General features: G+C 41.9%; 1 protein-coding gene across 2 annotated transcripts in view; it reads right to left on the bottom strand.

The window, feature by feature from the left end:
- The window catches only part of ldlrad4b (low density lipoprotein receptor class A domain containing 4b), a 68,705-nt gene that overhangs the window by 1,688 nt on the left and 39,957 nt on the right, over positions 1-27,060 (bottom strand). The window contains exons 3-5 of one of the 2 annotated variants that reach the window (XM_058399217.1): positions 24,880-25,020; positions 1,623-1,777; positions 587-637 (exon numbers count right to left, since the gene is read on the bottom strand). In XM_058399217.1, the coding sequence (XP_058255200.1) occupies positions 587-637; positions 1,623-1,777; positions 24,880-25,020 (347 nt within the window). Of the gene's footprint in view, positions 1-586; positions 638-1,622; positions 1,778-10,286; positions 10,800-24,879; positions 25,021-27,060 lie in introns of those variants that run through there. The other variant, XM_058399226.1, reaches the window with a different exon arrangement.

Raw genomic sequence — 27,060 nt, 5'->3', positions numbered from 1 at the left:
CTATCCATGCACTGGGCTGAGATTGATAAATTAATGGACGCGAGTGTCACCATCTGTAGGTCTTCATATCCAATTTGAGGAAACTTGAGCACAACATAAGACATGTCCTCTATTCCGCTACTAAATAAAGCTTTATCTAGAGAAAGAGAACCTGCATTTATGCACAATCAAATTATTCCATTTGTGGGAAATCTCCATGTTGGCCAGCCAATAAGACAGACAGCTTTGTTTTATGGGGCTGCATTTCAGTTTGAGCCAGGGTGGCTAATGAGGGGCAATTTGGAGTGAGAGGCAAAGTGTCTCTTCTCTCAGACAGCTGTCTAGACGCTGCCAGAGGAGAAAGCCAGTGATTAATGACGCAGTGAGAGACGCAGGCATCCAGACAGGGACTCTCAAAGCCACGTACACTTGGGGAAATGTGCCGCACAACCCCCAGAGGGACACAACACATGTGCAATGATTAACAGAGAGGCCCTGCTTCAGACACTGACCCTTTCCTCCCCCTGACCTCGCCAAATAAGAACCCTAAACTGCACCACCTACCCCCACCCAAACAAACACACACATACACAGTTAATGGCCTCACCTCTGAAGCTCCTTGTCTGGATCCACTATCTGATGGCCAGAAACATCCCTCCTATCAGCAGAGACAGAAGGTTAAAAGAGGAAAATGCAGTTTAAAATATCACACAATATATATCAGATATTACAGATTGAATATGAATAGCTTAAATGTCACTTTTTCAACACACAATGTATCCGTTATTAAACATTTAACGCAAAGACAAGTGTCAGATTATCAGGAAACAAGTTAACTGCTGAAAAGTCATGGAGTGAAATTTACTGCATCATCACGGTTAGGGTATGCCACGTGGTAGAAAACAAAGAAGAATCTTTTCTGAATCCAGACAAAGCTCCGAATACTAATTAAAATAAAACCCCAAACTGCTAATGCTCAGCATTAACATGTGTGTGGTAAATCAAAGCAGCAGAGTGCACCAGACTGTGTTCTCCCTCCAGACAGTGTCTCTGCACTCGCTCTCCCCCTCAGTCCACCCCCTCCCCTCATGAATAAAAATGAAAGCGACTCAGACGTTTATCTGCCTCTCCCGCACGCTGCAGCAGCCAGCGTGCATGTCTGGCTCTTCGCTAGCGTCTAGACAGAGCTGGGCCAAATTTAATCATTAAGGGAACGTCTGGGAGCGAGAGTAGTGCGGATATTTATCAGAAACACGGCAAATGGGATCTTTGGCTAACATATAGTGCTTACAGCCACATTCGGGCTCTGTCGAAACAGAACGGTACGCCTTAATCGAATCTCACAGCTAGAGGCGACATATTTGTCAGGCTAGCTTGTCAGGTTTTGAGTTCACTTTGCCAATACTTCTAACCCATACTGCCTCCAGGTTGTAATAAGTAGGCTAATTCTCGTGCATGTCTTTTGTTTAATGGTGGTCTACTGCAATGTTTTGGAAGGCAAAGCTAAATTTTCCAGACACTGTCCAGATCTATATGCGCACTATATTGATTAAATGAGGCAGAGTCATTTTTATGGCTGGCAGTAATCCACTAATACACATACTTCAACTGGAAGTGAGAGATGGAGCAGAGCGATGTCTTACCGGCTGCAGAGAGTGCTCCTGCCTCCTGGCCTGGCCCAGCCTGCTCATCAAGGACCACGTTGAGAGTTTGTAGTGGTTGAGAAGACAGATAATCACCACCACCATCACCATCATCACCACAATTATGATTATTATCTGCACAAACTCCAATTCAGCTGCAGGGAAGAGAGAGAAACAAAGAAAGGGGAAGAGGTTTATTATAAGGTTACAGATGCACACACGGCAACAATCAGCTTCAATCATCATTCTGTTAAAAAAAAAAAAAAAAAAAAAAAATGCAATTCTTTTTTGGACCACAGGATGGAAGCACAGAACAGCAGGAGCCTGCAAGGCTGACTACGCGAGAAACATACGACAAGAACAATTATCTGTTGTACAGTGAGTCTTGAACATAGACAGTTAGAGAACTGCATGATGTTGAGCTGCTGAAGAAGGCTCAAGTGGTTCTAAATGGACAGGAAGTGAATAGGCAACACTGTTCCGCTATTCCCTATTCAAAAGGCTACAAGCACTCACAGTCACTCTCTCTCTCTCACACAAACACACGTATACCAGCCATCCACATGGACAACAGGTCCGTAATACACACACACACACAAAAAAAAACAACCCTCTCCTATACACCCTGGCATTACCCAGACAGACAGGCAGAGCGTCTGGTAAAGCAAGACAATGGCGGCCTATCTGTGGCAGCCAGACAGCTCATGGCATTAGAGCGGGCGCTGCGATATCCCAGCATGCCTCCGAATGCAAGCCCAATCTGATTAGGCTAGACGCTGTGGCTGATGCAGGCCTCCGGCGCGGTGAGACACGAACCATTTTGGAACTGTTGGGTCTGCAGAGGGCATGTTTTAAAGTGTCAAACAGAGAAGCATTATCTTCTAGAGCAGACTGAGTGTACTGACTGAACAGCATGGCTGGAACACACGCCACAAAATTGCCTGCAGTACAGCATCTGAGCAGACAAACACCGCTTTTCTCCAAATTTAGGCCATGAGAGCGGATGCGAGGAAAGAGAGAGCAGAGATTAGAGAGAAAGGAAATGATTACGAAAACAAGACAGAAACAGGACAGAGAGAGAGAGAGAGAGAGAGAGAGACAGAGAGAGTATGACAAAGTCGTTCAAGCTGTTTTGCACACTAAAATTAGCCGGATTCTGACTAGCAAAAGGTGAAATAGACAATATGAAAATTGCCTACTGGCTGTAAGACAGACACACACACTTAAGATACACAAATGAATTTAAAGCTACTAAAGGATTGGTGAGTGTGCTAGGCCAGTGAAGGGAAAATGCAAAAAAATGGATTACACAGTAAAAAAAAAAAAAAAAAAAACAGAGAAAGGTGAAAAACAACAAGCTCATCATCAGCCTTTACTTTTTGTTAAGTGTACCTGGAGCTATTGTACATTTGGATCTAAACCATTAAATGTCTCATTACCTGTATGAATAAAAAGAACTGTCCAATAACCTATATGTAACTAATAATAGCATTAATGCACATAACTAGCCAGGTAAAATGGGTGAATTACTCTTTAATGTATCTTTCTGGGGTAATACAGCACCATAACATGTGTCCTGTTCAAGAATCATCCAGTAAATGTCAAAAATTTCACTCCAATACTATGTGTTACTATGTAATCTCCAACATGTAAACACTAACGCAGTCATGCAAAGGCTTTACGGTGTGCAGTAAATAAGAAGTTTCCTAATGATCTAATCATCATGCACGTAAAATGACTCATGTGCATAAATATATAAACACTCCTCTGTAGTAAACAACTAGAAGATCCTAGCGTGTTCTATACTATGAGTCAGAGTCTGAGGTCAAAAGCAGTACACGTGCATGCTTTAGAAGGCTTCGACATTATATTTCTATAAAGATGATACATATCACTCCACTTGAGTCATTGCAGATTGCTCCTGATATATCAAGACATAAGCGACCACTGGCTCCAAGACCGTTCAGAAGCGCAGCTAGCTCACAAGCTTTATTAGAAGTATTGATCATGCGCCGGATCTACATGGGGAAGTTTAGGTGACAGGCAGCATCAGTGATCAGACTGAGCAGGCTGTGCATATTCCCAGCTCAGACACTGAAATCCTCTTATTCCCGTACAGGTTGATTTACAGTGGACCTACAGCTCTCAGCTAAATTGCCCACTACAGTCAAAGCTAAACTTGTAATCAGTCTAATGAATAGGATTCATTACTTTCTGGTGAGGTTCGTCTTGCCATTAGTGTACTTTCGCTTGGTCCAATAGTGTACTGTACATGCGAGCGGTTTACAAAATGGCTTGGATGGATCTGGTTAAACGAACAAAGCCTGGCTACTCTGGAGCAACCCTGAGAGAATGAGAGAGCAGGAGAGTGAGAGGGAGACAGAGAGAGCTGGAAGATGGGGTTTGGCACTTCAGCCTTGCCTTTCATTTAGAGATAGACAGAGTGAATAAGGAACAAGATCTTCAGTGAAGTGGCACTGCTGGATACTGGATCTCCTGTCCTGCCCTAGATACCACTGGCAATGCCATCCCTCTCTCTCTCTCTCTCTCTCTCTCTCTCTCTCACACACACACACACACGCACGCACACAGAGCCATCCAGCTGCCATCATTGCCATGGAGACACAGCCCTCAGCATCCGTACCCACAGAGACACCGAACACTGACATGGCACACAGACACGCACATTCATGCAGATGCAGACACGGGGAGAGAGAGAGAGAGAGAGAGAGAGAGAGAGAGAAGAAAAAAAGAAAAAAAAAAACAGGGAGCGAGAACAAAGCAAAGAAACAAGGGCAGACTAAAAAACTATGTGCAGACTACAAAAAGCAAGGAGAGATAAAGAGTCAGACAGAGTGGGTGCTGGGAGAAGCATTAGCCCGTGATGCCAGCGGCAGCCAGTGTTCAGTGCAGCAAATCAATCAGCCCTTTTACTGTCAGCAGGCAGAGCGCAGCTGACTGAGAGCTGCCAGACAGTGGGCCACTCACAGTGAGGGAGTGCCAGACATGAGCCGTGTGTGAGTGTGTGTGAGATAGAATGAGACTTGTTTTACATTTGCAGGATAACTTGGGAATGTTGTACCATATGCTCGGCCATCATGTCAAATTTCGCCTAACGTTTTTATTGATCATAACACAACAATAACAGAATAATCTAGAAAGGCTGCAAGCAGAACACGACTGGCAGAGAAAACATTTTCAAGAAGCCAATTCTGTAAAAACCATGTAATGCTGTCAAAAAAAACCCTGTCACTTTAGGTTTGAAGCCATGAAAATGCTGCCTTCCTGAATATGAGGCTGAAGAATTCTCCTGACGCTCCTGAGAGAGAATGACTGTGTTTGTATTGTGTTTGAATGATGCCCTAATTCTACTATTTGTATGAGAGAAAAGAAAAGAGAGAGAGAGAGAGAGAGAGAGACCTTCTGGCACACACAGTTTCATCTGGACACTAAAACAAAAAACAGAGCCATTGCCTTAATATTCCACATTCTAGTAAAATTAGCACTTCACATAAACCAGCCATTATCATCAGAAACACACACACACACACACAAAACTATACATGCTGCATATAATAAATGAATGCACCTCTTTCATCATAGGCCTCAGCAAATCCTTCTGTTTACTTGGTTTAATTTCGTTTTTTGAAATACATGATACCCAGCGAGCAGACGCTAGGTCACACCACGCAAATGCTTATTCTGTTTGTCAGGACGTCTATGGACGCCACATCACTCTGACAAGACAAGAAGAGTGTTTTGACAGGCTCTGAATGTGGATACGAGCGGATTGGAGACAGGCATTCTGTCATCTGGTGACAAACGTGCATTTTTGTGTTTGCAGGCTGGGGGAGGTAGGCTCCTCGTCTACTGTTTTAGAAGGCTGGATCACACAGGTGGTCTTTGTGCTACAAATCAAAGCCCTGTGGCATAGTGGGATGGAGAAAAACACGCTAACAGACTGGCATCCCGCTGGGCATCAGAGGGGCGGGCAGCCGATTCCAGCCCTGCAGTACGGCCATGCCACAAACACTGCCAGTGGGAAGAGGCCATGCCACCCAGCACGCCAAGCAGCAGCCTCCATTCCACACAGGAGCTCTTGCCATCAATTACACTGAGAAAGGAACAGAGACATCATCTTAAAGATGCCCAACTGAGTTTCTGTCCATCAAGAGAAAAAAGGCACTACCGAGCCATAATAAAGGGCTTCTTACGGCTCCAGTGTGCTTACGTGTGAAATGTCAGTAACTGTACGTTCGAATTCTTCCCCGAGACGCTGCTGTACGCCCGTATTAAACTGCAGCACAAAAGATCTTTCACAAGAACGCACCCGTGTAGTCCTCGGCTGCGGATTTCAAATCTCATCAGACGCTTGACGACTTCTCAACCTCGGTCCTACTCCTTCTTCAATTCAATATCCATTGACTGTCTGTCTTCACGTTTTTCGCCTCTCTCGACTCATTAGATAATTAACAAGTACTTCACGAGACAAGCTGGTTATAATAAGTAGTAACAAACACAAAGAGCTGCCTAGCTTGGAGTCTACTGAACAGAGACTGAAAAGTAGACTGCAAAGTGCAAGACAGAAATAAAACAGCAGCCCCCACTAACGGGAAAAAAAAACCCGCCTCAATAAGTTCCCTCATTAAAAACTAGCAACAGAAGACATGGAAAGAATATTGATACTAAAACCTTGAGATATAAAATGATGTACACAAAGCTGCAGGTTTTCTACAAAAATACCACATTATAAATAAGAGAAATTAAAACAAAAGGATGGCAGTTCCAGAATAATACTCTTAAACAGCTTCACCGTGTTATGTTGCTCTTAAAGATATCTCAGGCTTAGGTTTGTTGGAGAATATGATGAGTTTCAGTGTTTTCCCCCCCCCCAGTCTGGTAACTAAAACAGCATTTTCTGCTGATATTGGTTCGATACAAGACGGGTGCCAGCACTAAATAATAGATCCGTCTGTCTGTCACACAGTAAATAAATAGCGTTACTAAGTCAGTAAAGAAAAATCATAAAACATGCTGTCCTTGCACTGCTGTGAGTCATCAGGTAAGGCGAGGGGAAAGGGAAGAGAGAGAGAGAGAGAGAGAGAGAGAGAGAGATTGAGTAGAAAAAAAAAGTCTGAGCTGCTGTGGTTAAAGTTATTTGGATTTGTACATCATCATTAGATATAAAAGAAAGTCCAGCAGCGACTAAGAGACATTTCTAAGGAGACTTGACATCATTTTTATTCTTTGCACCACAGAGCAATCTAAAATCTGAAAAACTTTTTTCAAATGGAGAGACCGCTCCAAGAAGAGTGCTACAGAGCTTAACATCTTTTTGAAAAGAAATTAGCTATCTACCTATCGAACATTTAGGCAGCTAACTTCTCCTCAGAGGTGCTTTTCCAATAGTGATTACAAAATTCATCATTTCAGTTCTTGGTTTGCCTCCTTGAAAACTCTTTGGATGTACACTGATGCACAATCATCAGATATACGAGTGCACATTACAAACACTGCTAGCAAAAACAGTTAAAAAACCAAAAACAAAACAAAACAAAAACACTAAATCCCTAAAGCACTAAAAGTTATGCCCTGCCCATTTGCTCATGCTTAACTCCTACACCTTTTTTTCATCTCATTGTCCTTTTGTCCAAGCAAATCGTTTTTTTTCTCCCAATGCTGACGGAAACACAAATGAGCATTTGTTTAGTCTACATATTTCCATATGATGGTAAGAGAGGTCATAGTCCTTCTTGTTCATATTAGTCACATGGATGACACAAATCAGATGGCTGGCTCAAATGAGCATTCTGCCACTGAGCTCTGGTGCCAACATGCCACCCATCACTCTTCTGCTTCATCACGCAGCTTTTGAAACTATTATTTATGCTTTTCGCCGGTTGCATGAATAAACATGAAATCCACTAATCAGTTAAGCTGCCCCCAGGTTTCCAAGTTCAGGACTTTGTGTACAGTACATTCTGCCAACCGTTAGTGCCAGAAAAGATCTCACACCTCTGCACTCGGTAGAGGTCTGGGGGAAGACGCTTTGCTGGGAGAGACACTTTCAGCTTTCTGTGACAGCGTTCGATATATACCTGAAGGAGAAAGTGGAGAAAGTGATGCAGAGCTCTTTCTGAGACTAGATTTGGTAATATCTTGTATCTTCCTTGACATCTCCTCATCCATGTAGATTGACTTCTATTTTGGGAAGGTCTTCATTCTCTGTAACATACCTTGGCATGTTGTGTTTGACCAGAACTGAAAGCTGCTTTTATGGCAGTCAGTGCTACTTGTGCAAACTTGCAGGTTGCTGCATCGGCTTGCCAGGTCCGCAGAGTTAAATAATGAGCGCTGAAATTTCAGGGGGGAAAATGCCATAGTCTCCTTCTCGTTTTTTTTTTCCAACATCTATTTAGTTAGGAAGTGTGAAATGCATGAACGTTTTCCTGAGGGCAAGCTCAGGATTGAGGAAAGTCTCAAAAATTTTGTTTAAATAGAGCGAGCAGGAGAAGAGAGGGAAGGGAAGGAGAAGGGGGGAAAAAAAAAAAAAAAACTCTGCACTTCACTAAAACATTTGCCCATGACCGCTAGCTGAACTTGCATGCATGACCTCAGTGGGTGGAAACCACACTCCTCCATTTGAGAATGCTGGAACAGGGTTGGAAGAGAGTTCACCAGTTACATTTTCAAAGCACAAGTACAGATAGAGGAGACAGAAGAGCTGGACAAATGTAACTGAACAAGAAAATAGGGCAAAAAAAAAACAAAAACCCACACCTGGTGTTCTATATGTCCTGTATCTTTTACCTGGTGTAATCTTTATCAAGCTATGCTTCATTCATCATAAACAGCACTTAAAAGAAGCAAAGGGAACCATGCTCTGCTTCTAGACCTCCGGCAGAGCTACAACAGCTAGATTAGTGATGGAGCACATTGACTGGCACTCTGACTCATCAATAATAGTCACTGGATCCTCAGGCTGTTATAACAAAACACATCAGTCGCACATCGCACTGCAGCACTAAACCCAGCCATAATGGTGGAAGTAAACCTACCTACTCTTCACCAGTTGTTGTTTCTTTTTTTTTAATATAGCTGTATGACTTACTTGATCATTAAACACTGTATAATAAAACACTATTTCTTTTCTTCGCTATTCAGTTGTCTATTATTACACAATTAGGTCCACAGCATGGCTAAATAAACCTAGTTCATAACAATACAGAACTGTGCCAAACTGTGGAAACATCTTGTCAAATATTGATTCACTGAAGTGTGACTCAGAAATCCTTCCGAGATTAGCACAAATGTGTAACATGAAGTAGTGGCTCTATTCCCTATTGATGAACTGCTTCATGGTTACAATACTTGAACTGATCCATGCATCAAATTTCAGTACATCATCCTGCACCTCTAAAGTAATTACTGAATACGTAAGGAAGAAAACACTTCGGATATGCTGTTATTAATAATTATATCCATGTTAGATTGGACTGTACCAACCTGTGGTGGATTATTTTCCTACAACGGCATATCCCGTGGTGTTTTGTACCTAATATTTGCAGATTTGCCAATGATCCTTTTTAACCATTTATAGTTACATTTAATCTTATGAAACATCTGCAAGAGCAACAAAAAGTCTCTACACAATCTTATTCCTCCATCACTCAAAAATAATTATTATGAAGCCTATATTGTTGAGAAACAGTAAGTCATCTGTCCTGAAGACTTTCCCATAGAGGAAAACTTCCTGATCCTTACAATGCGCTGATTCACTCCATCATCCTCAAAGAAACCTTCACCATAACAAGTATACATTTATTCCTTTGAAATACATTTATCATGATTGGATGGAGTGTCCGGTGTCTGTGTGAGGTGGTACTACTGAAATGATAAACTCATTAGAAGGAGTGTGTTTTATATGAAGTGTGATTTATAGCCGACGTTACTGTCACACCTGCCGTTTGCTGAAACCGAGACACCGGAAACATTTCTGCACCGCAATTAGGTAAATACTCTGGTGGGGGTGGGGGGTTATATCTAAAAAAAAAAAAAAAGAAAAAAAAAGAAGAGGTACAAAAATGGACATCTGTTAAAGATAAAATAAGGTAGAATAGAGAAAGCAATTCAAAACCCCGAAAAGCAAAGTCTGATAGTGACAGAAATCCTCTAGTCAAAGCGAGAGAAAAACCCAGAGTAATAATCTCGACTGAAGACTATCTTTATTTTTTACTGCACTTCCCCCTGCTCCATGTTTGAGCCTCTGGTGATGAACTACTCTGTGGTACAACATTACAGTAACACATATTACTGTAGCATGCACTAATATACTGCTAAGCGAGTTATGGTTTAGTGGCTTGGCGGAGACAGACACTGAAAACGTTAATCACTGTCCAAACACCAGACCAGACTGCGTCCCTTTTAGCTGCCTGCTCCCTATACAAGTTCACTACACAGGATATCTAAAACACTGGATTGTGTGCTCTATCTAGCGCCCTATAACTTCACTCTAGCGTTATTTGTAATGTAACTGCCAAGAGTTACCTTTAAACGACAAACTTCTCTCCGTCTTAACGACATTAAAAACAAAAAAAAACCTTAAACCTCTACGCAGAAGTTTACCGGTAAGGGTTGTGGAAGTAAAGCGGTTTTTACACTCACATATGTCCATTCCCTGAACTTGGGCTCCGGTGCAGTTACACACGCAGGCGCCATTGGAGCCGTAGCCGCTTCCGCTAGCCGCTCCGCTCTGGTTCTGCATGGAGCTCGCCACAGCGACAACTTCCACCGGCTCTCCGCGCCACTCGCATCGTCTTCACCACATACTCGCTGGAGGGGAAGAAAACCCCCGTCCTCTTTTAACGGCGAACAAGTCTGTAGCGTTTGTTACCTCCGTTTTGTTGCACTCGTTAAAGAGCCGGTGTGTTGGTGTTGAATGAGGCAGACAGACTGTGTAACCCCTATCCTGCCCTTACTCATATCACAGCACCGTCTCGCGCACTTACAATCCCGAGGGGTGGGCGGCCGCGTCCTGAAAGAAGAAGAAAAAAAAACAAAACACACGCTTCCTGGTGACTCCGCCAAGCGCGCGCCCGCGGGGGGGTGGGTTCGGTGGGTGGGGGTGTTAGAGGGTTAGATGGCTGGGCTGCGTCTCAAACCGCACTAGCGACTATGTGAAACTAGTGCGTTTTGTTTACAAAGAACGCCTCTTATACTCCACTTATTAAAGCCAGCCCTCGGGTTTAGTTGTCCGGGTAAAATAAACTGTCCGGGTATAATCAGAGGTACAACACTGTAGCATGCGGTTTAAGGCGTTGTGCTAGACCTCGCACCAGACACAACCAAACAAGGCGGTCTGTGAGAGAAACATGGTGCGTGACCTTGGCGTGACCCCGACGTCTGAGTGTGGGTGAAGCGCACATGCTGTCTGTCTGAGCCCTTTAACTGCAGTCATCTTTAACTGCAGCAGTCCACACAGCTCTGATCACACGGACGCCCTTTAAAAACACCATGCGGCAAGCAGATTTCGCTTCTGTGAGTGTAATTCATTAAAATACAGACAGAAAAAAAGTTCTGTCAGTTAAAGACAGTCAACTTTAGCTGTAATAATTCAGCTTAAAACACTAAAAACAACCATCTGTGCAAAACAAGATACTGTCACTAGGAAAACTCACACCAGGGTTCCCATAATTAACAAGGATATATTCAGAGTAAAAGAGAAAAATGAAGCCTTCAGATTAATAGAAATTATAATTCCTCTTCAAATCTTTGTCCCTTGATCACTCCCTTACTCAAAGCAATTACAGCAACAAAGAAATGAATAAAATAACAGCCCCCCCCCAGAATTCCTTCCTCATTGATATATTATTTTAGGATAACATTAGCACTAAGGTACTCTAGTTTAGGAATGGTGTGTAGTCAATTTATATATATACGTGCTTGTTAGTAACCCTTCAGCTGTCTACAATGTCCGATCCCAGATGTCAAGATGAAATTTAAACGATTAGATCCTTCTCTTCACCCCCCACCCTTTACCCACTCATCCCACAGGGAGACAAGCTGACATTTATCTGTCTGACGTCTTGTCTGGAAGTCATGTCCCCTGCCAACACACACACACACACACACACACACACCAGACATGGGGGAGGTGGAGAGGTAGGGGTCATGACTCAGGGTTTGAATGGGTGTCTGAAGCAACATCCCAAGGGAAGTTAGAGCTGGACTAACTGTGCATGTTAATGTTGTTGTGGCTGGTTTTCACAATCCCTCCACAATGTATTTTAATATATTCAAATAGACAAAACCTCTAGATAGCATGCTGTCTGTTCTGTATCGATTAAATTAAAACAATTTCAAAACGCTCAAAAATGAAACACTAACAAACAGCATTATTATCCTTTATTTAAATATTTTACCCTCTCTCTGTTTACACGAGAAGCCGTTTGCAGATCATAAGCTATCCACATACTTTGGATCAGGTTTCATTTTTAGCACCTCAATGATTTCTTATTCTTCCTATTATGTAACCTCTAAACGCTCCTTCTGTTCACTTGTTGTTTGAGGCACAGCGCCACCTGGTGTCCAGCATGAGGAGTCACCGAGACTGGGACTATAATGTTGCCATGTTGTGTTGCTGATAAAGTCAAGGCTTCTTGGTCCTGAACATTGTGCTAGTCATTTCCCTGCTTTTAGATGATGGCATAAATATTAGTCTGGCTGGAACAAATCGCGAGATGAAATGTAATGTTTCGTCTAGAGCTAATTAAACTGGTGACTTGTTGTTTCAGATAAAACTTTGAGGCTGACAGTGCTCTGATCCTCCTCACATGTAGCCTGTGTTCACATCTGGTTCTATAATGACAAATACTCATCTCATGTCTCTGCCAGTAATTCATTTACAGTAAGTGTACCTCAAACAAACAATTTTTAGTGTTTTTGACCATACTGTTTTACACCATGATTCAACTTGCAACCCACAATCCAGACCTAGAGAAGTGTTCAACTGGATTGAACCGTGTACAATGCATTACTACAGCTGAGACGGGTAACACGTAGTTCACATAGTCATTTTTAAACACGAACAAGCTCTGTGCTTCTCTAGCAGGTGCTCTGTTGTGGTTTGCCCAATCATGTGTATTTATGTAAATGATTTAGCTTAAGGCAGCTCATCAGAGCAGAAGCAAGCTACAGGACTAGAGACATTAAGTCAGACATTCATAGATGTCTAATACTGACCCTCTCGGATCAGATTATCAACCTGATGAGATGGCTTTTTTTAAAATTCAATAATAGAATGATTAAAAACAAATGGACAGAGAAATATGTGCTTATTCTCTCAAACATCTGGTAAGAGTCTACAGGTCTAGTCGAGTTGGTAACATAATGAAGTAGTTTGTAACCGCTTTGAGTTATTTTTAACTATGAACGAATCACTAACGGCTAAACATTTAACGGTCAGTGTTGTCACTATTCAGCTATGTTGGTTGGGTATCTGGATCTTTGTAAACAAGGAGTTTAATGTTACCGGATCTTAATTTTAGGTGTCTACCTCTACAGAGTGCATCATCGAACTGAAATGTCTTCTGAAGCCCATGTGTACCTTCTAGTAATCACAGCCCACTGTTGATACAACAGCAAAGCGAATACATGGAAACAAAGCTCATGTTGGTCAAAAGAGAAGCTCGGTGTAACAGAGTATCCTGTGTGAAACATGGCTCCTGTGGCCTGAAGCAAACTTAGAATCCATTCTGTTCCAGTGATCTGAGCTGTTTTCTAGAGAATAGTGTCAGGAATATGCAACACTGAAGCAATGAAATGTATGAAACATATGCAAAACTATGTATAAATAATGAATTATGACCTTTTGTAGATGTTAGTGTAAGATGGCCTGAGGGACCAGGCTTAGTGACACAGGAACAGGGCCATCACACTGATAATCTGCAGGTTTAATGTGGGAGAGGGCTGACTTCAAGCACTCTCCATTACCTGACTCATCTCCCACCCAAGCCTGCACGCTGTGGCAAATTATCTTCACACTCATCCCAGGAGACCGGGTGTGCGCGTGTTCTGAAAATTGCCATCTGTAAGGAAGGAATGTGACGTCTGCGGATGTGTGCTGCAGTGTGTGTGTGTGTGTGTGAAAGAGAGAGAGAGAAATAGAGAGAGGGTGAGTGTGTCTGTGTGTGTAGATAATCACCAGGTATTGAGTTTTTCTCCCCCCCCCTTGCTCTCTCCCGCAGCCTGCTGAGCATTGTCATGGGCCGTCTGCCCAGTAGGGTGAGGTAATGTCTAGGTTTAATGCCAGCCTCCCACACCGGCACACGCACGCACGCACACACACACACAGTGGGCACACACACAGGCTCAACAGGAAGAACAGCAGGCACAGCAACTCCCAAAATGGCCACTGTTGTGACTCCTAATGATTACAATAACATTATTAGCCTTCTGCTAACGAGCTACATGACAGAACCTCTGCCACCCATCCTCCCACTTCTAAACAATGCTGAAATGCTAGAAACGACACACCTGAATCTTCAAAGCACAATCAGGCTAACTGCTGATGACCGGAGTTCAAAAAATACCCAAATACACTGTGTGGCACAAACAAGTGACAGACAGTAGCTTCATTTGCCTGGATTAGTTGTAGAGGCATCACCCAATATGCCACGGGGAATAAACCCTGGAGAAGATGCTCGGAAAACGAGTCTCATTTGCTAAAAGTGTACAGGCGTGACCCGACAGAGGGAGCGAGAGAGCGCAGTTATGATGCAGCTCTCGGAGCAGCAGTAGTCAGATCTCAGTGGCCCGTGGCCAGCTCGCCTGCTGTCTGCCACGCTCTTTTTTTAATAAACCTGTCAGCAGCTACATGCCGACAGCATTGGACACACACAGACCACAGCGACCCAAGGGGCACCGAAATGAACATATCACGAATGATGTCTACACGAGAGATGTTACAGGGATGGAACACAGCGCAGTGGTGAGGCAGGAATGCGACTGCAATTCCACTGGTCAGCTTCAAATTTGTTCAGGAACCAAATCAGGCTAGCTACGACAGACAGAAGGTGCGAAGTTGGCGCATATCAACTTGCAGACAAAAATGATTGCTGGTGGCGATTTGGTTTTTGAGATATTAAATGTTATTTTTAGATATAGATACAGTTTATCTTTATTAAAAGAAGAAGAAGCCTTTATTATTGCCACATTATGGCACAGTGGAATTCTTTTCTTTACATAGCCCAGCTTTGGAGGGTTGGGGTCAGAGAGCAGAGGCAGTTATAATGCAGCAGTCCTGGATTGGGGAGGGTTGAGGGATTTGCTCAGGGACACGGTGGCACCTTGGCCTACCACTGACCCATAAGCATATAATGCCTTATATAAATATACACATATATCCGTTATGATATTGGGGTCTATTGGTGTCATATTTGGGCTCCACTTTTCATTCAAATCACCTTTAGATCACCTTCATCCAATGTTGACATTGTAAATACGCCATGGCCTTCACAGTGACCAGATCTCAGCTGAACATTTATGGGAGATTTTGGACCCATGTGTCAGACAAAACAACACTTAAATGAATAATGTTCAGAAAGTACAGTTTTCATCACCTCCAGCCTCACAGACTTGTTGAATCTATACAGTGACTCATGATTCATTAGGAAGGTTTCAACACCGTCCTAGACACTATGACATTTTTCCCTTTGTCATCTGTCTGTATCTCAATGTAGATCAATGGCCAAGAGTGAGGTCAGTCAAAACAGTACAACCTGTTAATCTGGTTTACCTTTTTTTGCTGTTCATCATGTCACTTTTGGTATCATTCAAGCTGTAGTAGAAAACCTTCCACACACAAACAAAAATTTATGGAACATTTAGAGGCTCATGTTGGTGCGTTACCAAAATAATCATCTTGTTCTCTTGGTTAATTGGACAGTTAACATTTCTAGCTTTTTGAAAGGGTTCAGCCTGCAGCCTTTGGTAAAAGGGAAAACCGCTTACTCTTGTAGTTTCTAGGTAAAACCCAGAAGACAAACTGAAAGAACCTTTAAGAGTACTAGGGTGAAAAAAAAAAATTGCTGTGTACTAAAATAATTGCAGATCAATCTAAAATACATAATGAGGCTTGAATGAATGTAAATACAAGAATATAAACACAAACATGTACAAATATAAATTCTCAAGACTCAGACATCTCTTACACCAGGATCCTAACTAGCTTTTCCCAGCAGAGCAGGAAAACTTGTTCCGTCTCCGTCTGTGTTTCTCAGTGTCTCCATGACCTACTTTTCCATACCCAAAACACAAAAACACAACCAACAGTAAGTAGAGAGAGAGAACACCATTTTAGAAAATCTGCTGACACATTCAGTCTGTCTAACACCATAAGCATAACAAAAAAAAAAAAGAGGCTAGAATCCTTCGCTGTATCTAGAAATCTATCTTCCTTCATTAAAATGTTAGTCATTTAGCTATAAGAGAAAAAAAAAAATCATCCAGGGAGGAAAAGTAGGAAGAAGTCCGACTGGTCAGCTGCACTAGGGTCAGGCTTAACATGGAGACTGTATAAACTGTACTTCCTGTACAACCTCTGCTATAGAGACATTGTTTTTGTCGAACATTTATTATATCTGACAAAAGACATGGGAAAAGATTGTGAAGTATGTGTGTCAGGGTGGGAGGGTTTGCTCAGCGAGCAGATGAAACTGTTAACCATGGTAACACAAGCAGCTCTAAAAACGTTTTAGAGAGAGAGAGAGAGAGAGAGAGAGAGAAGTAATAAAAAATTAAGTCATATGTATATGATATGCTATAAGCTATTACACAACAAAGCTTTCCTTAAATGTTGAAAATTAAAGATTCATGGATAAAATGTTGGGCTGCATCAACACTGAAAAATGACTAATGTGAACCTGAGGAGTCTTGGCGTTGAGTTGCAGGAGATGCCTATAGCCTGGAGCACAGAATGGGTCTCTGCCAGCATACTAATACCAACAGCTGGGTCCTTTTAGCCTGGTCACATCATCTGCATCTCAGCACCTAATTGGCCGGTGTGATAGGAAAGCTGGGTCTTTTCTCTACTGCTTACCACAGGCGGATCTATTCACTACTGTATCTCTTATTCCAGCCTCTCTCTCTCTCTCTCCCTCACACACGCACACACTATGTAGACAAACGGCTGGACTTCAAATAGACTGCCTTCATGTTCCTTTCCTCTCTGTGTGGCCTCCTCTCTCCTTTTAGTCTTTTCTCTTTTTTTTTTCCACTGGATTTCATTCTGGCCTTTGAGCCAAACCTGATTCTACTCCGGGAAAAAAAGGCAATGCTTAAGACTAGTCCATTTATTGCTGCGCTTTCTTCTTTTTGTCTCCACCGTCACTCTCCTACTCTTTGAGAGGAGAGAGGAGAGCTGTCAGTTTCCCACCTTTAATAGTCCCAGTTGCATCATTAGCCCCAGTACCCACTTTACTGTGGAAAGAAACAAGAAGGTAGGGGTGATGACGGTGAGGGAGAGAGAGAGAGGGAGGGAGGGACAGAGGGAGGGGGTTGTCCCTCGTACTGGGTGGCACGCAGGACAAAATGACAAAGAGAATGCTGAAGAAAAGAGTCCAGTAGACCTCTGAGATAAACAATCCCAGATCCCCCCCAAGCACTTCCCTTGTCAGGTGACTGTCCGATATCCATCTGTAATGATGCCGCCAGCAGCAACGTCTCGAACAGGCATGACTAATGCGACGACGTGTGGGGTAATGCAATCAAAGAAACATACACAACGAGTGGATACAGGGAAGCGAGACACTATTCATACAGACAGTGTGTTATTTAGCCATTTATTGCTGAGGCTGGGGATGTTTAACACTTTAGAAGTAATATAAAAGATGTCTGAAAATGGTCTTTACAACTTTTGTCTAGTATAAAAGTCAACCAGAAGGTATAGAAATAGTGGGATCTTCCCATTTTTACATAGAAACATGTTGCGTTTTACAAGTTTTGACAAGTTTGTTCATCTTCATTGCTATTTAAAGCACTGATGGGGATACGTTGTAATGTACATGGCAGCATTTGGATTAATGCCTGGATGTTTGTGAATCACAAATAGTGTTTATGATGACTGAAGGAAAAAAAATATATATAACAATTATAATTTTTTTTAATTTCGTCTAGAAATAAAGCTGAACAAATACAGCAACCACAAAAATGCTTGTTATTTTCATGCAATACCTAATTGGCTTCTTGTGAGATGTGTAATACCGGATCATGAGAACACAGACATTAACAGCTAAAGCGAATCAAGGTTTGGCTGAATTCTAAAACATGGTAACTCTTCAAGCCTAATGAAACATAATACGCTGAGATAATCTAGCACTAAAACTATTACTTACTGAATAAGAAAGGGATTTCAATCTGCTTCCAGTAAGAACGCATCAGTAGCACTTAACTAGTTGGCTTTTACTAAATAACCAAAAAACCACCTGCTCTTGTGCCAAAAATATAAAAAAACACTTCACATTACAGACCAGAAAAAGCAAGGTTCCAGCAGAATCACAGCAAATGAAACCAAATCAACAGAGAAGTGTCTACTCAAGGTCACCAGAACACACAAATCTATTAGAGTAGTTAATTTTCCGTTGGTTAGTTGATATGGAAATGAGTGATGTTCAAGTGTGAAAAGCCTTCAATAAGCCACCACAACTTCCAAGTCATCTTCGTCAGCCATCTTCGAAAAGCTGAATTACTTTTACTTTCTTCTCCTGAACATCAAAGGGACAATGGGCAATAAAAAGAATCAAGGAGATCACAAGAATGTGCTTCAAAACGTCCCTAAAACGCATAAAGTACATGAAAAGTGACAAAACAAGTGACTCATTCAAGCCTCATTTTTCACAAGTCACATAAAAAGGCTCTCAAAGACATTTTCACTGGCATTCAGCTGCTTGTCTTTCCAGTCCGGCATTTCAGGGAGCAAAACAACTCCATCAGCCACCTCTTCTACTCTCTCTCTCTCTCTCTCTCTCTCACTCTCTCTCTCTCTCTCGCAGCTTCAATGCCTCCGTGCCTGACTTTGCCTCTCGTAGAGTAATGCTACTGCATAGAGAGGAGGTGACGTCGGTTTGGCAATGAGACCGTTAGCATGAGAATGCAGTGGCCTCAGATTAGTGCAAGATGATGAGGATTACGCATGGAAATCCCAAACTCAAACAAACTGAAGGCGGTACTCTTCACTCAAAACGAGACTCAATCAAAGACATTGAACCTGACCCGTGTGACCTCTGACCCCCGATCAACCTGGTTTAAAACTGGAGAATCGAGGGATTGAGACGGGAGAGAGAACGGACGAAATGGAGATTGTAAAATATTTGCAGAAATTGCAAATTAGATTCTTACATCTAGAGACCACCTAGGTGTACTTATAATGAAATATTAGAAAACAAACCGTTGCATGAGATGGATTTTTACAGCTGATACTGAGGTGGAGATACATAAATGGTGTTCCCAATCCTGCACTGAAAAGCCTTGACCTTGTTTTTTTTTTAATTCAACAATCAATCAATCAATCCTTACACTTAAGAACAGTATGAGGGCAAGGGAGACTCAAAAATATATGCATAGGCAAACCAGATTGGATGACTTATTCACTCTTGATCTAACAGGTTTTGTGATTGTAATAATTCACAGTTTGCGCTGAGGTGCTCTAAGATCAATAAAGGTGCAGTCAAGACTGGAGTTCTAGCTGTTATGCACAACAAAAGGATTTTTACTCTCTGAATCTATCTAATATTCACCCCAAGTACACTAGGTACACTCAAAACTGTTGACTGTGAACCAAACTATAGCTGCAAGCTTAAATAAAAAGTAGGAGCAAGTTAAAAATTCTCTGATAACAGCTAACGCAGGTGTGTGGTGATTGCCATACAATGGTGGGTGTTGGGAAGGGTCTTAATTAGTACAGGGAGGTGTTGTGTAGGGCCTTGCTTAGTCCAGACAGGTGTTGGGTAGGGTCTTGATTTGTCCATATGGGTGTTGGGAAGGGTTTTGTTTTGTCCATGTGGGTGTTGGGAAGGGTCTTGAGTAGTCCAGGCAGGTGTTGTGTAGGGTTTCGGTTTGTCCATGTTAGTGTTGGGTAGGGCATTGATTGGTCCAGACAAGTGTTGTGAAGGCTAATGGTTTGTCCATGTGGGTGTTAGGAAGGGTCTTGATTCATTTGGATGTTGGTAAAGGTCTCAACTTGTTAATGTGTGTGTTGGGAATGGTCTTGATTTGTCCATGCAGGTGTTAGGATGGGTCTTGATTTGTCTAGGCAGTTGTTGGGTAGGGTCTTGGTGTGTCCATGTTAGTTTTGGGTAGGGTCTTGATTTGTCCAGACAGGTGTTGGAAAGGGTCTTAAGTAGTCCAGGGGGGTGTTGGGAGACAGCAGTGGGTTTGAGTAGTCTGACTGCCTCAGGAAGAAAATGGCTGCATAGTCAGACAGTGGTGGCACAGGCCCTCCAGTACCTTCTGCCAGATGGCATAAGAGGGGTGGGAGGGATCATCCACAACACTGCATGCACAATTCAGTGGTGATCAATAGTTGAAGGAGGCATCAGTGTTCAGCTGAGACCCCAATTGTCTTCACAATCCACTATACATAGACTAGTGTTCTGAGCAAGAAGATACAACCTGTATTTCTGCTAACATTGCTTCAGGACACCCAAATACTTGATATGGAATAAAAAGTGAAAAATGTAAAAAATATATATTATTTATTTGACTATTGCACCTTTAAGGAGTTTTTATTTTCTACGTTTAAAGTGCTGTGGAAAGTCCCTCCAAGTCTAGGAAACAACAACCCGTTTCAGGAAAAATGAGATTTAGCTTTGGCAATATTACATCTGTGCTGTTACAGCCAACCATTCATGGCTAGGTTTTGGTTATGAAGCCTTATTTCTGCTATAAATGCTGTAATTCCCACTGAAATAATCATTTCATTTGTATTGTTTTACAGTAAAGGTGGAAGTGAACAGTGTGTGGCAATGTACAGTCATTGGTCAATGCAGCATTCTTAGACGTTGCAAGTGTCAGGAACAGGAATGAGGTTTTATTTCTCAACACTTGTGGAAACCCAGAATCAACTTAAAGATGAAACTGCATACGCCCAGTTCTCTGGCTTTATTGACCAGCTTACTGGGAATAATTGTAATGCAATTTCTTCCATGGAAGAAGAGCAGTGTGAAGAGTGCGAGAGTGTCTCCACTACACACTGATCCTCTTGGGCAAGAGGTTGAAGGAATCAGCCAAGGTTCCATTGATGTGTGCCATTCAAATACTGCATCACCACAAAAGTGAGTGCCAGCGGTTGGTAGTCATCTTAAGTTTTCTTTGGCAGCAGCACAGTGGTGGTGCTTTTCAAACACAATGGGACAATGAATGGAGTTAGTGAGCAGTTGGAAATGTTGGAAAACAGCTGCCATACTCAAGTTCAGAAAGAATAGTCCAGCACAGCAGCTTTGCAGGCATCCGCTTAAAGTTCTTTTATTTCTCACTCTTTGTTTAGCTTGCCGTGGACAGCTCTTGCACGAAGTGGACACAAATTTCACAAGGGATATGAAAGTACACGGGTTGAGAGTAATTTGTAGAAAACTGCCACAGTGTCTGAGAGAAACCGAGGAGAAGTAGGAAGGTGGTCTACTCAGTCTTGTCAAAAGACATTAGAGAAGACACTGGTGCAATGCCGCCAGTACTGAGCTCTAAGTGTGTCCAGCTGCCTTTGGTTTTAACTAGCTGGCCAGCTCTAGAGGAACAAGGTCCTTTGCTTTTATTCAGCACCACCCTGGAGAGCCATTAAAACATGCTTCAAAGTGTGCCACTCTCAGGCCCCTTCTGAGGAACGAGGTTCTAAAGATTTCTCCAGGAAAGAATGACGTGGCTTTTTAACACTGACCTGGGATCAGCTTCTCAGCTCCTGCTTGCAAGAAAAAAAAAAATGCTGTCATGTTTATTCAATGCCACTTGGACAGTCTACTTAAAATAATCCCTTAAATCACATGGACAAAGGGAGTGATGTGAAAGCAGTGCAAGATAGAACAACAGAAGCCCATATCTGCATATGAATGCCCACTAGCCTGTAGCTCAGCATGGAGCATGGAGGGGGCACAATCATTGAGTCCTCCATCAGTTCCCCCTCTAAAGCCCCTAAGGTCCTCCAAAGTCCCCTAAAGAGAAGCCCTACACCGAAACAACCCTGTCTGGACATGCAGGGGTGAAAAAGGTCCCTTTACCCATGGTGGCCCTCTAGAGCTGGGGTCCTCTGTGTTTAAAGCCATGGCTGACTGTAGCCCAGGGGAGGCTCATGGCCATCTCCTAGCACTCCTTTCAACTCAGACACTTGAACACACTCGCTTTATGCTTCATTGACTGGAGAGTCACACCAGATAATACGCGACGCAGCTGTAGACAGCCCCTCCGTTTGATCCGGAGAGAACGTTCAGGCTCATTAACCTTTTAGTGGCCATCCATACAGTCATGATGCAGTGCAGCACACTTCATCCACACTTACAGTAGATATGTAGATTCGAGTTGAGCCCAGACAGAGGGAATGGGAATCACCGCAGGGGTTTTGGCCACATGTCCACTAATTAAAATCAGCAGGCTACATAGTAAATGTGCACCTTTTACAACTTTCGAGCTCTGTACATGATTGAGAAGAAATAACATTCTTTTGGGAACACAAGGGATGAATCAATGATGAGACATCTTTTGTGGTTAATTTGGCTAGGTCACTGGAACTAGAATTCACCTGATTCATCAGGCTTTCATCAAATGGTCAAGTCTGAATCAGTGTCGAGGTTCAAGAGAGTCAAGTAAGGGTGAATACTAAAACTAGATGAATGTTAAGCAGTAGATAATCCATTTTTTGTCACATTTTTTTAATCCTCTGCCACTTCGCACAGCAGTGAGCCTAACGGGTAAGAAAGGCTTTTTTTTTTTTTTTTTTTAAAAATATGAGATTCATTAAAAAAGGGTTCCTATAATAGTCAGCAAAAAAATTCCTGACCAGTTACGTGTGAAAAGTAATTCTCCTACAAGTAAATAAGCAATATTCTGAGATGACACTTGTTTTATCTATTCTATCTATCCACACCCGCTGTAGACAGACAGCACTGCACACGTTGCATGATTTTATGTGGTTCTATTTCCCTCTGTGTTAAATATTTACCTGAAGCTATAGGTATAATAAATTTGTCCACGTATCTTTAGTTACATTCCTTTTTGAATCACAGCAATTATGTATGACATTAACTCCTCTAGTAGATGCAGGCTAATATACACTTTCATTTGTGTAGACTTTAATCTCTGACAATTTTCCCTGTGTAAAAAAAAAAAAGAAAAAAAGGTATGTCAGACAATTAGCCCATTTTCTCATTGCTTTAGTATTTTTTTTCCCTGACATTTGCATTCATTTTTCTAACCGGGTCTCAGCTCAATTTTGCAGCAGGAGAATATTCTCTGCCACATAAAAAAAAAATGAAAGCACAGCCTCTGACTTAGTTAATTAGTACCTGTCTTCATAACGACAAATGTGTTGTGAAACCAGCTCTCTCTGAGTATCTTTGAACATGTCCGTGCTTTACTGTGGGCCACATCCCTCTAGTGGCTAAATAGGTGTGCTGTTTTGAAGAGGGTCCCCCCCCTTCTCCACTCTCCTTCCTATTCTCTTGGTGTCCTTACACCAGGGGGTAACAAAGGGCTAGTGCACATCAAAGTGAACTGGCTGTCTGCTACTGCTTCTGCCTGCTGTCCTTCAGGCACTGCACTCATGTAGCTGAGCTTCAAAATGCACCCTGTCTTTTTCATCTCTGCATTTAAGAAGAGGGTAGAGTCTCCACTGAACACTGAGATTCATCACAACACACAGCACGGCAGTGCACAGAGAATCCAATCTGATAAACTGAAATTAAACAATAAACAAGTAACTGAATAAAAGCAGGTTAATATCCTGGCTGAAGTATAATAGTGAAGGTAATTTACATGTTTTTTTTTGGCCATCAAACTGTGATAAATTTATGGTTACTATGGCAGAAAGTATCAAGACATCAAATTTCAGCCAATGCTAATAATCTTTCATGTAGAGTTGTAACACAACCTGCAACACACCTTCACAAAGACCTTACGCAGATCAGAGGCCAATATACGAATAACTCTGATCACTGAACAAAGCCGAGACGTTCAGCTGAAAGACATTCAGACCTAGACATTCAGCTGAAATGCTCCCTGTAACAATATGGACATTTCCATATTTATGTGAACTGTGCGTATTGAAAATAGCACAATATATATACAGAAATGATTAAAAATAATAAACATATGATTTCAGAAAAATGATAATAAATAGAAAGAAAAAACTAAAATATTATAAAATATATAAAAATATATATACACTACCAGTCAAAAGTTTGGACACCTTTTAATTCAATGTTTTTTGTTTAGGGATTTATTTTCTACATTCTAGAACAATATTGGAGATTTCAAAACTATGAAATAACACACATGGACTTAAGTAATCCATATGTAATGACAACAAAAAACAGTCAGTTGTTATTTTAAGACACGAAGGTCAGGTGTTCTGGAATAGTTCTTGCAAGAACAGTATTGTCAAGTGCATTTGCAAAACCCATCAAGCACCCTGATGAAACTGGCTCACATGAAGACCATCCCAGGAAAGCAAGACCAAAATTTACCTCTGCTGCAGAGGAGAAGTTCATTTAGAGTTACCAGCCTCAGAAATCACCAATTAACAGCACCTCAGATTAGAGCCGTTATGAAGGCTTTACAGAGCATCAGTAGCAGACATATCTCAATATCAACTGTTCAAAGGACATTATTGTGTATTTCAGCCACCTTCAGCATTGTTTTACAATGTAGAAAGAAATAAACATCAGGAAAGACCATGGAATTAGAAGGTGTGTCCAAACTTTTGACTGGTAGTGTATATATATACTTGTGTAAATAAACAAAATTCTATACATCATATACAATATTAATGCAAATGAATTTTTTAATTGTGTAAGTACAGACAGTCGGATGCACACTGCCTTGTATGAGTATTCACCACAACCCACTATACAGTTATTAACTGACCCCCGACATGTCCAGTCATCCACAGCAGCTGGCTAGAGAACTTGATCTACATCCTACTAATAACATCCTGAAGCTTAATAACCAGCAGAGGCATGGCAAAGTCATGTGACTTCCACAGCCAGTAGACACTCACAGTAGAACAGAGCGGGAGAAGGGTGCTGGGTGGAAACAGGGCAGTTCTCCTCATCACTGTTGTCTCCACAGTGGTTGAGTTGATCACACACCAGCGAGCTGAGGTCCAGGCAGCGGCCATTGGTGCACAGGAACTTGCACTCTACGGAAGAAAGAACACGGTTAACCTGAGCAATAAAGCTGATAAACAGCGTGCTGCCTTTTAATGTAAATTTCAACAGGCTGTACCTAGATGTGTGCTGCATACAGGAAAGCCACCATTTTATATGCTCATCATTAACAATAATCTTCTATTAATACAAACTTCCATCAAAAGCGATGATATTTCTTACGAATACGTTTCAATACGCTGAGCCTTTAAAAAAAATATGCTTCAATATTCTTTTAAATGTGGTATTGATTAGCACCTGCGCTTCTGCAGTGCTTTATCTGCCTTACTGCATGGAATCTCTGCTATTTTTAAAATGTTTTGCAGTTTTATTAAATGACTTTTGACAGACTCCGCAGAACCTTAGACGTGCCTGCGTCTGTTTAAGGGTTCATTTAAAACCACTGACGACCTCTCCGAATTCTCAAGATAATTTAGATACATTTAGCATTTGCATTTCCAAAGATAGCTGGAATGTTTAGCACAGTCAGTCAGGTGGACGGTGTAATTTTAAACCTCTAAAGAAACGAAAGTATCATTCATTTTAAAAGCTTAAGAAACTAATTAATAACTAGAAGCATCTCTACACCTTTACCCTCATGCAGAATGCAAGGATGTATGAATAGAAATGATAGGCAAATTTAAAACGTTCCCATGATCTTGTGTAATCTTTACTCCTCCTCTTACACTGGTTATGTTATAATGTCACTGGCTTGTAGCCCTAGTCTGGGAGCAGTGCTTGTTTTTTTGGCTCAAACTCAGTAGATCCAACTAATCAGTTAATGACCAGGCATTTCTGAGTCAACATGGGTGTGTTAGTGTAGGAAAACAGCTACCGTTTTATTATAAAAAGGCAAGAGGTAACATTAGGGCAATCCCAGCCTGTACGTCTGAACTCTTTGAGACATCTGAAGCCAGACATGTCTCCTGTTTATCAGGAAAAGTTGAGCATTTCTTTCCAAAAAAAAAAAAAAAAAAGTCTGTACAGTCCCATGTCACCTTGACACTCGACTATTGCAACCTGTCCCTGAATGTGCCCTTAGGTTCATGTAGCTGCGGTTGGACTTGTCTTCAGTTACACATGTCACTCCATTGCACCATTCCCTCCTGGCTTTCTGTTGCTGTCAGCATTAGATTTAAAACCTTCACCTGCTCTGCCCTACTAGTCAGATTCCACACAGTAGCTTAAGGTCTTTGAGCCACCAGTACAGCTCAGCTGGACCTGCCACCTTCGAATCACAGGGAAGGTCAGTATTCTGTACTGTAGTGGACAGACCTGCTCTGTCAGCCCTGAACAGCTGACTGCTTTCACTTGAAAATCTCCAGACTTCGGTCAGTCTGCACTGGCGTGAACGTAGCGCCACCTCCTGCCTCCCCCCCACAAGTAGACAACAAAGCACTTTTGTGAGTCACTTGAGATAAGAGTTCCTGATAGATAAGAACGATTAGTCCAGGTCTAGGCTTGTGTTTACTCTTTCGCTGCTACTGTATATACTCTATATCTCTAACATTAGCACACAGTTACGCAGCTAGTTAAACATGTCACCTGTAGTCACGGGGAGTGTGATGTCACTAAAGTTTGCGGCGTTGTATTCAGTGATTTATATAACTGTAGCCAATCCTCGAAAATAAACCAAAGCTGCAAACAGTGACAATTACTACCAGCAGCTAGGCATCTAGCTTATCATACAGGCTGTTGTTAAAACATTTATAGTCATCACATTATCAGCATTTCGTTGCTATGTACCTGTACTATGCAATGATAATAAAGTTGTATCTGTCTGTCTATCTGTCTCTGTCTACCCTTGAATAACTTGAATATTTCCTGAGAACACAAATCAAGTCCTTAAGTAATATTCCACAGAGAAATGTGAAAATGTGAACGTGACCCAATATAATCTCGTCTATAATCAGAATGAGTTGTGCTAAAGGATTTAAAAATCTAATTTTGTTTAATGTAAGGAAATGGAGAGGTTTAATGTAAGGATGCTGCTGAGAGGCTCACGCTGCAGGTTGCTAGTAATGGCTTAACAC

Source organism: Hemibagrus wyckioides, linkage group LG01 (genome assembly GCF_019097595.1).
Source record: "Hemibagrus wyckioides isolate EC202008001 linkage group LG01, SWU_Hwy_1.0, whole genome shotgun sequence".
NCBI classification, from domain to species: domain Eukaryota; kingdom Metazoa; phylum Chordata; class Actinopteri; order Siluriformes; family Bagridae; genus Hemibagrus; species Hemibagrus wyckioides.
Note: the sequence above shows the minus strand (reverse complement) of the source record. Positions and strands in the feature narration are given on the sequence as shown.